This window comes from Varroa jacobsoni, unplaced genomic scaffold (assembly GCF_002532875.2).
Source record: "Varroa jacobsoni isolate VJ856 unplaced genomic scaffold, vjacob_1.0 scaffold_742, whole genome shotgun sequence".
Lineage (NCBI taxonomy): Eukaryota > Metazoa > Arthropoda > Arachnida > Mesostigmata > Varroidae > Varroa > Varroa jacobsoni.
In genome coordinates, this window is record NW_019213644.1 from 1 (window position 1) to 12,624 (window position 12,624).

At 39.8% G+C, this 12,624-nt stretch overlaps 1 protein-coding gene across 1 annotated transcript; it reads right to left on the reverse strand.

The window, feature by feature from the left end:
• Positions 1-1,066: 1,066 nt before the first annotated feature.
• On the reverse strand, positions 1,067-12,378 carry LOC111263189 (uncharacterized). The gene is made up of 15 exons (XM_022838079.2): positions 11,952-12,378; positions 9,639-9,823; positions 9,415-9,525; positions 7,766-7,881; positions 7,309-7,461; positions 6,790-6,883; positions 5,218-5,370; positions 4,782-4,947; positions 4,524-4,697; positions 3,873-3,965; positions 3,350-3,536; positions 2,903-3,151; positions 2,356-2,554; positions 2,034-2,204; positions 1,067-1,643 (listed from the first exon to the last, which is right to left on the reverse strand). The coding sequence occupies exons 1-15, from the start codon at positions 11,980-11,982 to the stop codon at positions 1,536-1,538; spliced, it is 2,190 nt and encodes a 729-aa protein (XP_022693814.1). The 5' UTR covers positions 11,983-12,378; the 3' UTR covers positions 1,067-1,535.
• Between the last annotated feature and the right edge of the window lie 246 nt (positions 12,379-12,624).

Here is a 12,624-nt window from a genome sequence, read left to right on the forward strand (position 1 = left end):
TGGGGGTTCCCCAACAATCCCCGAAGGATTGTTCTAGACTTGACTCGACCACTTGCCATTTTGCGTGCGCTGTAGCACTAAGCAAGATCGATCACTACCTGTATTTAAACTTCGCAAGCTGAATCGTTAGCGATACTTGCGGTACAAAAAAAAGCGCTCCTATTTTCTGCAGAATTAACATTAAGCTGCCTGTCCTTACTAATAGGTTGTCCCACAACGCTAACTGGATATAGAGCCAAACGCCTATTGTATTTTTGGCGCGCCATTCAGATTTTTACTCAGTCACCGATTCTACCAAAACTCACGTCATAAGGAAACAAATCAAGCGGTTATAGAAAAAACATTCAGTGGCGGCAATGGCACAGTTGCTGACCAGTAATGCATATTGCATAATATGTTAGCGGAAGGACGTTTGTGACCGCTTGAGTAATCGATCATTTAAACGATTTTTCCTTTACTTGTTAGATGAAAGTCAGCACCGCTAAAATAGCTACCTCGCATAAAAGTCCTTATTCAAACAAATACTTGTGAACAAAAACACTCAAAGTGGCCGACGGGTCCGATGATAAGAAATGGAACTGATCAACTAAAACACGTATACTTCAAGAGGATATACAAAAATTTGAACTGAAGATCGCGTGTGTTTTTCGTCTTGTCATTTATCGTATACTAACTGTCGTCACTCGGCCTAGAAATAAGATTGATTAGATATCATATTGGGAATAAGACGGAAAATGAATGATTCGTACGCTTACGCCAATTTTACCTGTCGTGTCGAAAACCACAATTAACTTCCTTTCAGGAGGGTATTAAGTTTTGACGGTATTACCAACTCCAGCATTCGCACTATTAAGTGTAAAGTGTCTATATCATATTGGATCCCTTTATATTATTCGTGCCGTTACCGTAAACATTACTCCCTCCAATTATGCTGTTAACGGGTTAGTACTAGGTCACTTGAATAACGACAACAAGCCCCATACATGTTTGCTGCTTTCTACCTGTATGCTGCTTAAAGAACAGTAGTCCATTTCCAGAAATATGCCGTGTAATGAAAACAGCACGATTTTCATGAGTGGAACAAAATTTATTTATATTTGAGTATTTAGTGCTTCAATATCTACACACTATAACATACATTCTTCTTTTCTTCGCAATTGACGCTCGAAGAAATTCCTTCGTTCACCACTTATGATCTAGGAAGCTGTATTTCGCTAAGCCCGAATTCACAACTGTCAGGTGAGTTGTCCTAATCCTTGTACCATAATCAGTAGATATTTTATAGGGGAACGGATTTCCTTTCCTAGATAATAGTTGTCATGGGTCGGATGTAACGCAGCTTAAGTTTTTCCAATACTAGAATAAATCTTGTACTTTTTTAACAATTCTGAGTTTGTTCAAAAAAAAAAAGAGAACTTCATCAGACGAGAAAATACCGGCACCACAGCACAATTGTATTGCTTGTAATTTACTACGCAGAAACAGATATAGTTATCAACTATAATAGATATTTTGAAACAACAGCGATATAGAAGCTAGGATATTAGTCGTTGCAATGCAAGCTCACAGTCGACAACTTGTTTAGCATAACCTTTTGCTACGTTCAGCAGAAGTTCACTTGTTCGGCCAGTTCCGACGAGGTCCTAAATGACAAAAAAAATCTCAGCTCGTTTGTTTTCTGATCGTATTTTGAGATCGTGTCCTCAAACACTTCCTTGTAATCGTATAATAATTGATATACTAAACCCCTGTTAATAATTAAATTTCACTTCTAAACTTTCGCTGCTTGAACAGGTTTTGCTGGTCACGCAAATATTCAGTTTTATGTCTGATTCCTTATAAGACTCTAAACATCTGATAGAAAAAAAAAACACCCAGTTCTAGAATTTCTCAAAACAGTCATATACTCCTGCCTACATTACGCGTCCGTAATATAAACAAGTAGCCCGCACCAGTGCATTTGTTCTACCAGCAAAGTTCTGGCGTAAGAGTACAGATTGCCCTTAGCGCTTAACTCGGATGCATGTACTTACAACAGCGTACGTCTTGCAGATGGCGAACAATTTTTTGCCGCAGGTGGTGAACAGCGGATGCTGAAGATCAACTCCATGCTCCTCTAGAGCAGTAGCTACGGCATCGCGTAGCTTCCTTTTCAACTTCTCATTATCCACCACTTCAGAGCGCGATCTCTTAGCTGGTTGTGACTATTCAGAAACGATATAACATAAAACATAGATAATGCAAATATTTTACTCAAAAAGAGACGTTGTTTACATGATAGCGCAGTTATAGTTAACCGTATGTAGCCTTTAATGAGGTCCAAACTCCGTGCTGGCAGCCAGAATTTCTATTTACCTGCAAGGCCTCTTCATGAGATTCTGTTTTAGAGAATGGACGGACCCTGCAGCTCGATGAAGACTGTAGCGAGGTCGTGCCTATATTTTGTAGAGACGACTGCCTTGATGAAGGACCGGCATCACTGTCCATGGTCGAATTAGATACCTCACGAAGAATATCTTTAAATGGATTGCGCCGTAACACTTGAGATGAATTTCTGCAATTTTCAGTTTTGTTCATAACTAGTAAATTGTATTTCTGGCCGATCTAGGATCCTGTTTTACGTCTGGTACTTAAATCGTTAGGCATCGCTTCAGATGGCTGGCTCCTGCCAGCAAGTGTGTCTACGGCCGAAGTTGAACAGTAGATCACCTAATGTATCCTCAGGTTTAGTAAGCAAACGCGCTATCATTGCACTGTCACAGAGACAAATCTAATAAATTCGCACGAACGTCTTACTGACGCCTAATCTACAGCAATCTGAAGTTATGAATACGAGTGGATCGATTCTGATAAACACGTATAGCCGATTGTACTATGTAACGGTTATGTATATGATCCAAACCTAAAAGGACTAGTGATTTGCTTATGTTTCCGGGGGCTCCGTCTTCGAGATTGCGGGCTTGCCTCGAACAGGTTCTTTCGCGGCGAGTGGCGCGATCGATTGGTCCGGCTGAATTGAGAGACTCGCCTACTAACAAGACTGTCACCTGGTTGACTGTCGAGCGATGTTGCCGTAGGCCTCCTTAAGGCCCCTTCCTTCCATCGATGGCAAGCTCTTTCAAAGCGCTCGTCCTCGACACTTCGGTTGTAGCTGTAGGTTAAGGAATAGTTTAGGAAACACGAAAATGCTCATAAAAAAAATGTTCGGCTCTACCGAATAGACGGGATCTCTGCTGTACTACTAGAGCAGAAAGACGAAAAATAATATAATTGTATCAAGACTGTGCCATTTGCATACCAGGAAGATGATTTTTTAATACACTTGCTTAGTGTTTTCATTTTTACCCACTAGACATCGTGGCTCGTGTAAGACAGAATATCTGGCCAGGGCATTTGCCTCGCCGAGGACACGTCCAAGGTAGGCTTCATTAGAAGTCCCTTAGACGGGATATTTATAATTACTTCACTCGTCCCCAGTGCGCACCCTGACTGAATATCAAAAAGCGCAGCAATTTCTTTCGCACTCCATGCCACTGCTGTAAACGAGACAAATCAATATGCAGAATATAGAAAACCGTATTGGATAGTTTGTCTAGAGAAATTGCTGTTGCCTTATGGATATATAAACAATCTGCTTCAAGCTGCTTACATCGTCTTTTCAGTGCCGCCTCCGAGATCACCTTTAAAGTTGATTGAAATATATATTTCACTCGTCAAATGAAACAGGGGCAAAAAGAGCCATGAAAAAATCTTAAATTTTAATATAATTGTGGCTCTTAATAGAAATCCCGGTTGATAATAATTTTCTAAATAACAAAGAAAGTGCCGAGGGATAGATCGAAAACAAATGCTCCCGTTTATTATAATACTACCATTTATTGCTGGGAGCTGATTATCCTTATTGTCTTCGACTGGCAGGAGACGCGCACGCATGGGGAAATCAGCTGGGTCAGCCAGATAAGGATCTGCAATTATGTGTAGAGCAATAACAGCAATATATTGATACCCACATCATATCTGTATAGAAACGCATATATATAAAGTTAATTAACAATATATATGAGACGCAGTCTACTTATACTGGCCAGTCGTAATAAATAAATAAGTAAATAATGTAATCGAACCGATCCATTTCTTTCAATGAAAAATCTTGGTGTTTACCGACGTGAGAAATGAGACGTATATGGATATCTTGTACGGATCACCTCTGTGAAATTGCCTTTCGTGAAGGCTAAGTATCTTACATATTACGCTCCACTTTTTCTTTCGAAAGGAACATATTCGTGAGCCTTTTAGGGTGAAGTATTCAAGTACTCATCTTCATGCGTTCACTTGCCGTATGTGAATTATAAACGAGCGCTTGCAGGTGAAGGTTCACTTTGACAAGCTGCGGATTGCTTTTTTTTATGATCTTTTATTTACTTACGAAAAACCAAGCGTGGACTTGTACGTGACGAATTTCGAATCGAAAATGCACAATAAATTAACTTTGCTTGCGGATATCAAGACTCAACTAAACGTACATGGGTCTGTAGCTTGTAGATGGGCTAGGCGTTTACAATCCTCTGCGTTGGAAAGCAATGGTCCGAGAATAGGTAAATCCAGTGCGCCTGGCAGCGTCACGTTCTGGAACGGCCGGAAATAGGAGACGAAATCCATATTGACCTCGCTGACTAGTGGATAGACCGTTCCGCTAGCTGCGAATTCAATAAAAAAAAAACATTACAGGTACTTACAGAACAGTGCTTATATACAGGACGCAAAATCATGCAGGTACTCACTGGTGAGGAGGAAATGCATTGCTACAGTTGGCTCCGGTCGTTCAGGATTCACCGGAGGCTCGAGTTGTCGACGTCGAACAGCCTGACGCCAATTGCGAGTTGTTAACGCAGACTCAAGAAGAGGAGTATTCTCCGTCCAGCCGTTAAATCTGATCAAAAGGCCGTCCTAATAATGCAAGTGGATTAATGACAACCCAAGTGAAGAATAAACGCCCGAATTAATCTTTCATAGTGGCTAGACAAGCTACATTTGACGAACCGAGTTGCTGTCGAAGTAAGTACGTCTTGATAAAACTCTATGAACAGTTAAAACAAGATAACACGTCTAACTTTTCCGGCGTTTATGTAACCGCTGTTTTAATTACCGCTCATTCTAGGCCTGTTGTGTAAACCAAGTAACTATACGTTGGGGTTACTAAGCACAAAAACTACGTACATTCGATCCCAGACCACGTCGATTCAGAAATTCGGTGTCTGAGACATACATACTAAGACCGGCGCAGAACAGTGTCAACGGTACTGATTGCAATTGGATCTGGCTGACTACCTCACAGCTAGGTGACCACCGAACGCCAGATGGGCAGTCATCCTTTGAACAAACAACAAAAAAGAACGGACATTTGCTGTGCCGTTAATATGCATCATAGCAATTCGCTAACCGTTGTATCAACTCTACCTGCGTAGCATCATAAAAAGAAGTACATCGTAACCATGGAATACACCATCTGCATATATTCGGCTATCACAAGCGAATCCGGTGGACTTTAAAATTGAATAACTTTTGAACTAATTGGACTCAAGTTATTATTTTCTAATACATGTTAGTGATACTCAAACACTCTGGAACCCTCTGGACGCCCATACACCTACTAGGTTTCCAAGTTCTCTATCTATGGCTTCTCGAAGTGAATCGATAATGGGGTACGCTTGTCTTCCAGTTGTCCTTTTTCAGGGCATAGAGAACATCGTAATCACACGCACCTAGATCACAAGAATAAGCCAAAGTTGGATCCAATTAAAAAAGTAATTGTCATCAAGGAGCCAAACTCGTAATTGCCCTGACAAAGGCTGCATTAATTGTTTCATTTTTGGCCGGTAGTATATAGTGACGAATTCGTTTTATGTCTGCTACGAGCGGTATCATCACCTTACGTCCGAACCGGCTCGACGGCGCCACCGAATTGGATTTCTTTCCAAGATGACATTATTTTCTTGCTCGATCTCTTTCCGGCTGGCAGTAAAGATTGAGCCATGCCTCGTCTATGACGATGATATGTTCTAGGCGGGTTTTTGTTGACTTAAGTTCCGTAAATTGCACGTGGAACACACGGGTTTCCAACTAGCCTGGGTCAATTTACGGAAAATAAATTTTTTACTCAGCTTCCGCATTCATCGCGTTTAAATTATAATTCTGTAACATGTTACATGTGAAATGCCAGTTTTAGCTGATAGTGGCGTTAGACTCCAAGCTAAGCTTTCCTGAAAAGCCTCCTCGAGTGCGGCAATGCGTTCTTGTCGTTTGGGTTTCAACACATGGTCGCTTCCTCCCTCATTTTTAATACTCCAAGCTCCGTTTTTGAAACGTGCACGCCATACACAAACTATGCCTTTGCTTAAAGCTTTTTTGTCAAATGTCCTAATCAAACAAATTTACGCTGTGGTTTATTTGAAATAAAAAACACTGAGCGTTAATTTTTGAGGCTGAAAGATGTCTATATTTCAAAACTGATTTCTTCCGGAGTACACCCAGTCGGTTTCCAGCACAAATTTCTAAATAACTGGAACATTTACCAGCCAGACTTCGTCCGTTAGGGGTGCGTAGTTCAAAAGCTATTTAACTTCAAAGATGGCCGAATTCGCTTGCCTAATACATCTGCCACCTCATGTTAGAACCGTGATAGGAAAATGTTTTTTGCCGAGAAAAGACTACTACATACATTTGTTTAGTACAATCTCACTCTAGAACATTATGTCGAACCACATAACAGAGCGTAAGATCTATCCTCACCTCCGACGAGGATTGATTGATTAAATGTTCTGTGCTGACAATGTCTACTGCAATCTGGACGACATAGTTGTCGATATGCGTACTGAGCAGTACTCTGAAAATATATGAGCACCCACGCCAACTCGAATAGAAGTTAATGGTCGAATAGTTTTGCAAACGCTGATTGATAGAACTAAAGACAAAATATTCTCCTTATTGATCTTCCCATGTGATAGTTGGTAGTGAAATCCTACTCTACAAAACATAAGTAGCTTGACGAAGAACGCCTAGTAGACTAGAGATACGAATATACAGTATTTGTAGAAAAGATATTTGTGCCTTAAATGTATTAAATATTTGCTTACTAGGGAACAACATGAAGAAATGTTTAAAATCCAATATATAGTCTATAGACAACGCTAAGGTAATATCCGTCACTTAAAATGTCACTATTAGCGATTAGTCAGTCAAAACATGCAATGTCCTTTGTATAACTTGCTTGACCAATTGGACAGGTATACTTTCTACACTAACACGCACCTGTCAGCAGGATTTACGGGAGCTGCCCCATCGAGGACTTCAAGCCACTCCGCGATGATTGATCGAGCAGATTCGCGTCCCAAAGGGTAGAAAACCGCAGCGTGCCATTCAGCACTTCGAAGAAGACTGCCCGCTAGTTGTTCACAGGCTGTCCTACAATTCAAGAAAAAATACACACATTCAACGTATACCTATTATACCTATATACAAAGAATCACGTTTATGTTTAAGGTGGAGGGGGATCGTTCTTCTAACCTGCTGTTGTCGTTAATAGCATCACACGGCAGGTGCAAAAGACACTCGAACACTTAAGTGGCTACTGTCGTTTTCTCATCAACACAGGTTTGAAAATGTAAGTTTTTAAAAATTTCCTGCCTGACCTAATTACGCTTGAATGAACGATGAAAACGAGGCAAAATTGAATAGTGCTATATCAACAGTCAAATATTTAACTTACGTAAACGGCCACAACGGCACTAGTTGTTCATCCAGGACCACATGAAGTTTGGCAACGTCAGAGTCAGGCAACGAGTCGAGCAGGTGATCCATGATAAGGCTCGTGGCGTCGGAGTGCTTTATGTTACGTAGCAAATACCGATAAAAAAAAACCGATTTTCTTATGCCTTAACAATCGAAGGCGACTGAGTTTCTTCGACAGTTTTGACAACGTCAAACCATAAGGAGTTTGATATCCCCCCCCCCTCCCTGTTCTTTCTCTCTCTTTAATGCGGCAAATCACTTTTTTCGAAGTTAATTTAATAGCTTCCTTAGGTTACGCTATTATATATAGCTCTGTTATCGGCAAATAGAGAAAGGCTTTAAATTATCAAGTGAATCTGTTCTTCTTTGGCTTTATCTACCCCGTTGGTATTATTATCGTGTTGCTTTTCATGAAGCCGTTTATTCATAGGCACACGACTTCCGTTTGAGAAAAAAACTAGTGAATTTAATTGTATTTGTATTGAACGAAATTGGTCATATGTTTGTCATCTCGTGCCACCTCAACAAACCATAAACGTAATTATCACCATAACCCAAATGTTACGCAGCTGGGTAAGAACCCGGGGTATATATTTAGCACATGCATTTCTCATTCATTCATTATACGTTCCTTTTTTTTTAAAAAATTAGGCCAGCTTTAATCGGAAGAGGAATGAATGGCAGTAGCCATTGCATAACGATCGATAGCAAAAGGCTTATAGCTATAATCAGCAACTGTATGTTTCGTGTAGTTCCTCGTTGGGCGTAACCATCATTTCTATCTATTCTATATTATAGCTGCTTCGCATGTCTGAGCCTTCATTTTCAATGCATGCAACTGGTAATAATGCCCAAATGCTGTTTTAATCCAATGAGTGCTCTAGCAACGGAACCCAATAGAGTACAGCTCCTAATACGGCCATAGTCAATTCAAATATTATCAAGCCCGGCTTGTCGCACACATAGTCTTCTCCCAGACATTGTGGTAGCTGTCACCTAATGAAGAACGCATTGAAAAAGACTCTGCATTTTGCGTCGAAGAAAGGCTTCCACTATATATGAAGGCCACGTACATTCCATTTAATCCAATCGTTCTTCATAAACACGTTTGCCTGGTAGCATTCTGTCAATTCGCGAAATGTGTGCGAGATCTTAAATGATCTATTTTTGATGACCCCGTAGAACAGCTAACTTGAAGAGTATAGAGGATTTTACGCCTGTTACCGAACACAGACAATATAGCTCAATGTATAAATCATCAGTATTGTCTGTTACGGACCGGTTACCCAGGCGAATAGTAAAGATAAAAAGATTTTCCGACACCAACTAAAATATGGTCGATAGGAGCCGCTGCTATTGGCCTTGACGTGACCATTCTACAAGGCGCAGAGCACTGTAATAAATAGTCCTGTCGGTGGGGTACGGCTAAACTTTTAGTAGCGAATAGCCAGGGGTCCCTGACTCAAGGCTCACCAACAGCACATACTAAACGACAAGTGTGTTTTAATAGAGAATGGGCCAAATAATAATAATGAAGAACCATAGAACTCTATTAACAATGAAATATTACGACTTTTGACATTAAGCACAGAACAAACGGAGATAAGTTCATACGAAATGATTTACCCGTATAAGGATAGAATCGTTAACGTTTTCTGCTAGCGGATGAAGAACATTATAGATTGTTTCAATTGCTGTCTCCATCTTGTCGAAATCGCTGTCGTACCAACATTTCACCTACAAAAAAAAAGAGCATAGTTTAGTCAAATCGAAAGACTGCTTTCAACAGGATTGGGTAGATGTTCAAGTATACAGTCAATATTTCAACATGTATATATTGACAGACTCACCATACTGTGACATGCTTTGACTGGAGCTAGCGTTGCGTGAATCACGGCAATGTGAACGCGTCCCCCACATTGCACAAACTGCCGTAGGTGAGGAGCTCCAGATACGGCTAGGTGTCTAGACAATGAGCAATATTCATGACGAAACTCCTCCAAAAATCTAATTATCGGACTAGGATCGTACGTATCTAGAATACAGACCAAGTAGATACGTTTACTAAAAAGTAACATCGACCAAGTCGTGAGACGCTCCGCGATTAACGTATGTATAATAAATTGGTCTCTTTTTCTATACAACTGTCTCAAGGCTAACCGTTACTCAAGTTAATACCTAAAAGTAGAAAAAAATAAAACCATAGATTTTATTGTAGGATGATACAACGATCAGATTTATTGATCAAGTTTCTGTTAGGTAATTGCATAATGGCGCTTTGGAAAAAAATCGATTTTTTTTTCTATGGGATTTTTTATGGGATATGTAGTTTTAGCAAAATCAATTGATATTGCACAGTAGCTTCATATTTACATGCGACTAACTAAGATAAGATTAGGGATACCTGGAGAGCAACAGGACCAACAATAGCACAGTTTAATTGCTGTGGGAGTGACTTGCTGGTATAGAATGTACTTGTAGAACGAGAGTACCCTAATCATGGTTAACTGAATAACGCAATTGCCAAAACAATGTAACCGAGTTTCACAAATAAAGTAATAAGAATCGCAACAGACTGACTCGTTACTAACGGGTTATAATGCGACAGACTTGAGTTATAACGCAAAAAGTGTATGAAACAGGCCGGTCGAAGGGCAGTATCGGGAAACCATAGAAAGCTGAAATGAGCCAACAAGAACAATCGCCAAAGGGAACGATGAAAGTTCGAACGAACCCAAGTTCAAAACTCGGCTGCAGGCCCAGAAGGTGGGGACTCGCCTTGCGCTACATTAGAATAGATAACAGAATAATAATAACAATTGGGTAGCTTCCGATTTGTATATTCAGTACAGGCCATGTGCAGACAATATATGAATAAATAATAAGAGACTAGGTGTCTCGGCCCGCAGATTTTATACAGGTTAAGTCTAGCCGTCCCCGTTATAGTTTAGTAACGACATGATGTGGTCTAGGTTTGCAGCCGGACGTAGGCACAGTTTATTTTATGCTAGGAGCCCGCCATCTAATGGAATGCCTCGCGGCGATACCAAACGTGAAACTCGCATCATAGGGAGAAGTTAAGGGACGCCGTTCGTTACCACACAGGTCAAGTAACAAGAAACCCTTGATCCTCATTAATAAAAGTAATAGTAAAATCACAAACGATGCCACTACAGGCTTATGAATACAGAGTTTCAACTTCAAACCTATAGCGTCTCCGACACGAACTCGTACTTTCGCTTTTTATATGAATATATCAACTTCTAATTTAAGTTTAATAATTGTCGCAGCAACACAGTAGCGCTAATTGGCTTTAAAATAACATCTCAAGCAACTAACAGGCTCCTGGAGACGAGCCTCAATTGTCCTTCGGTAGCTTTATTTTTATAAAACAGTTCGACAGTGAGCTAAATAATCTAAATAAAAAAGCTAACCAAAATTTTTTTTGACATTTACACCTGTTATGTACTATAAGTCTCATAGGCTATAAGTATCGGTAGTTACCATATTAATATGATTGACTGAATATATCACCTTCAGACCATTTATTATTTCCTCATTCTTCCTATATGACTATAAAAAGTTTTTAAGATCTTTTATAGAAAAAAATCTGCTTGTGTAGATATCCCTGTTTCCAAATGTAACTATCTTCTTCAGGTTCAGCTGTGACTTCGTCTCTGAAAGTCTCTTCATTGGATAATATACCGTGAGAAAGCTTCTGCATTACTGCACTTATTACTCCTTTCAGCTCATGAACGTCGAGCATAGCTTATCTAGTAGTACAAGACCGTTGAAAAGTTTGCGTTCCATTGAACACAAGTTATACACTTCACCTTGAGTTATTGTGAATCTGGAGCCTCTATGTAACAGTATATAATTTCATACGCCGTTATCTACATATCGGTATGTATACTTATTTATCTCTAATTATATTTAATATAACTTGGCTTATTCTTAATTAGATACAGGCTTCAAGACTCCGTGAAGATTCTTGAGCCGAAGTTCCTATATAACCTAGCAACGGTTGGCTGTAGTTTGGTCCAGCTGCACAAAGTATATATTTCAACAAGCTTTGAATGTAATAATACATTTTTTTTCCGCGAATGACGTCCCTACATATTTGCTACGCTGCTTCTAGTAGTCAACTTATCTTTATCTCTTACCTCGTACTATAAATAGGATATAATGCTTCATGTCGACGCCAGTATCACTGGCAAATCGAAGACAAACTTTGAACTTATTTACAAAGCTGTGCAAAGACAAAATCGTATAACTTCACCAACTTTAGAGTACGCAGATTTGGCATAAACACGAAGCACTATTTTAATTACAATTTTTCAAAATACAACCACTACTAACTGGCTGATACAGTTCATATCAATACATTTCACTCAGCAGATGTCTGTAGATTTTTGGCGCCGGTGCAGTACCGAGCGGGTCAAGCATTCACATGGCCAGTCAGATGTTTTCACGTTCGAATTTTGTTTGGTTCGGGCGGCTTGTCGCTGACGGAAAGGGCTCTCTGTAGCAGACGAGTTCGTCGAAGATCAACTTTTTGAAAAACGTGGTAATTTCAACAAAAATACAAAAGTCTTTGTTCTAGACGGGCGAGAGGCATTCGCTGGGTAGACACTTAATCAAGTTCTTGAGCAAGCTCGTATTATGGAACAAAATAAAGTTCATTAGGCTATAAATGCATCAATGTTTAGATATAGTTAGTTGACTAATTTGAAATGTCTCCACGAAAATGAGTTTATATAGGTTCGGTAGTAAGAAATGAATAAAGCGGGTACATTCAAAGCAGATGACAGTGTTGCTTAGGAGTATTTATATTAT

Bases quoted from the DNA above. Each gene is read 5' to 3' on its own strand.
- LOC111263189 (XM_022838079.2), bottom strand. From the start codon at position 11,982: ATGAAGCATTATATCCTATTTATAGTACGAG. The intron at 7,462-7,765 runs GTAAGTTAAATA...CTTGAATTGTAG, and splicing joins GTGCCGTTGTGGCCGTTTAC to GACAGCCTGTGAACAACTAG. The intron at 1,644-2,033 runs GTAAGTACATGC...TTTGTCATTTAG, and splicing joins TCTGCAAGACGTACGCTGTT to GACCTCGTCGGAACTGGCCG.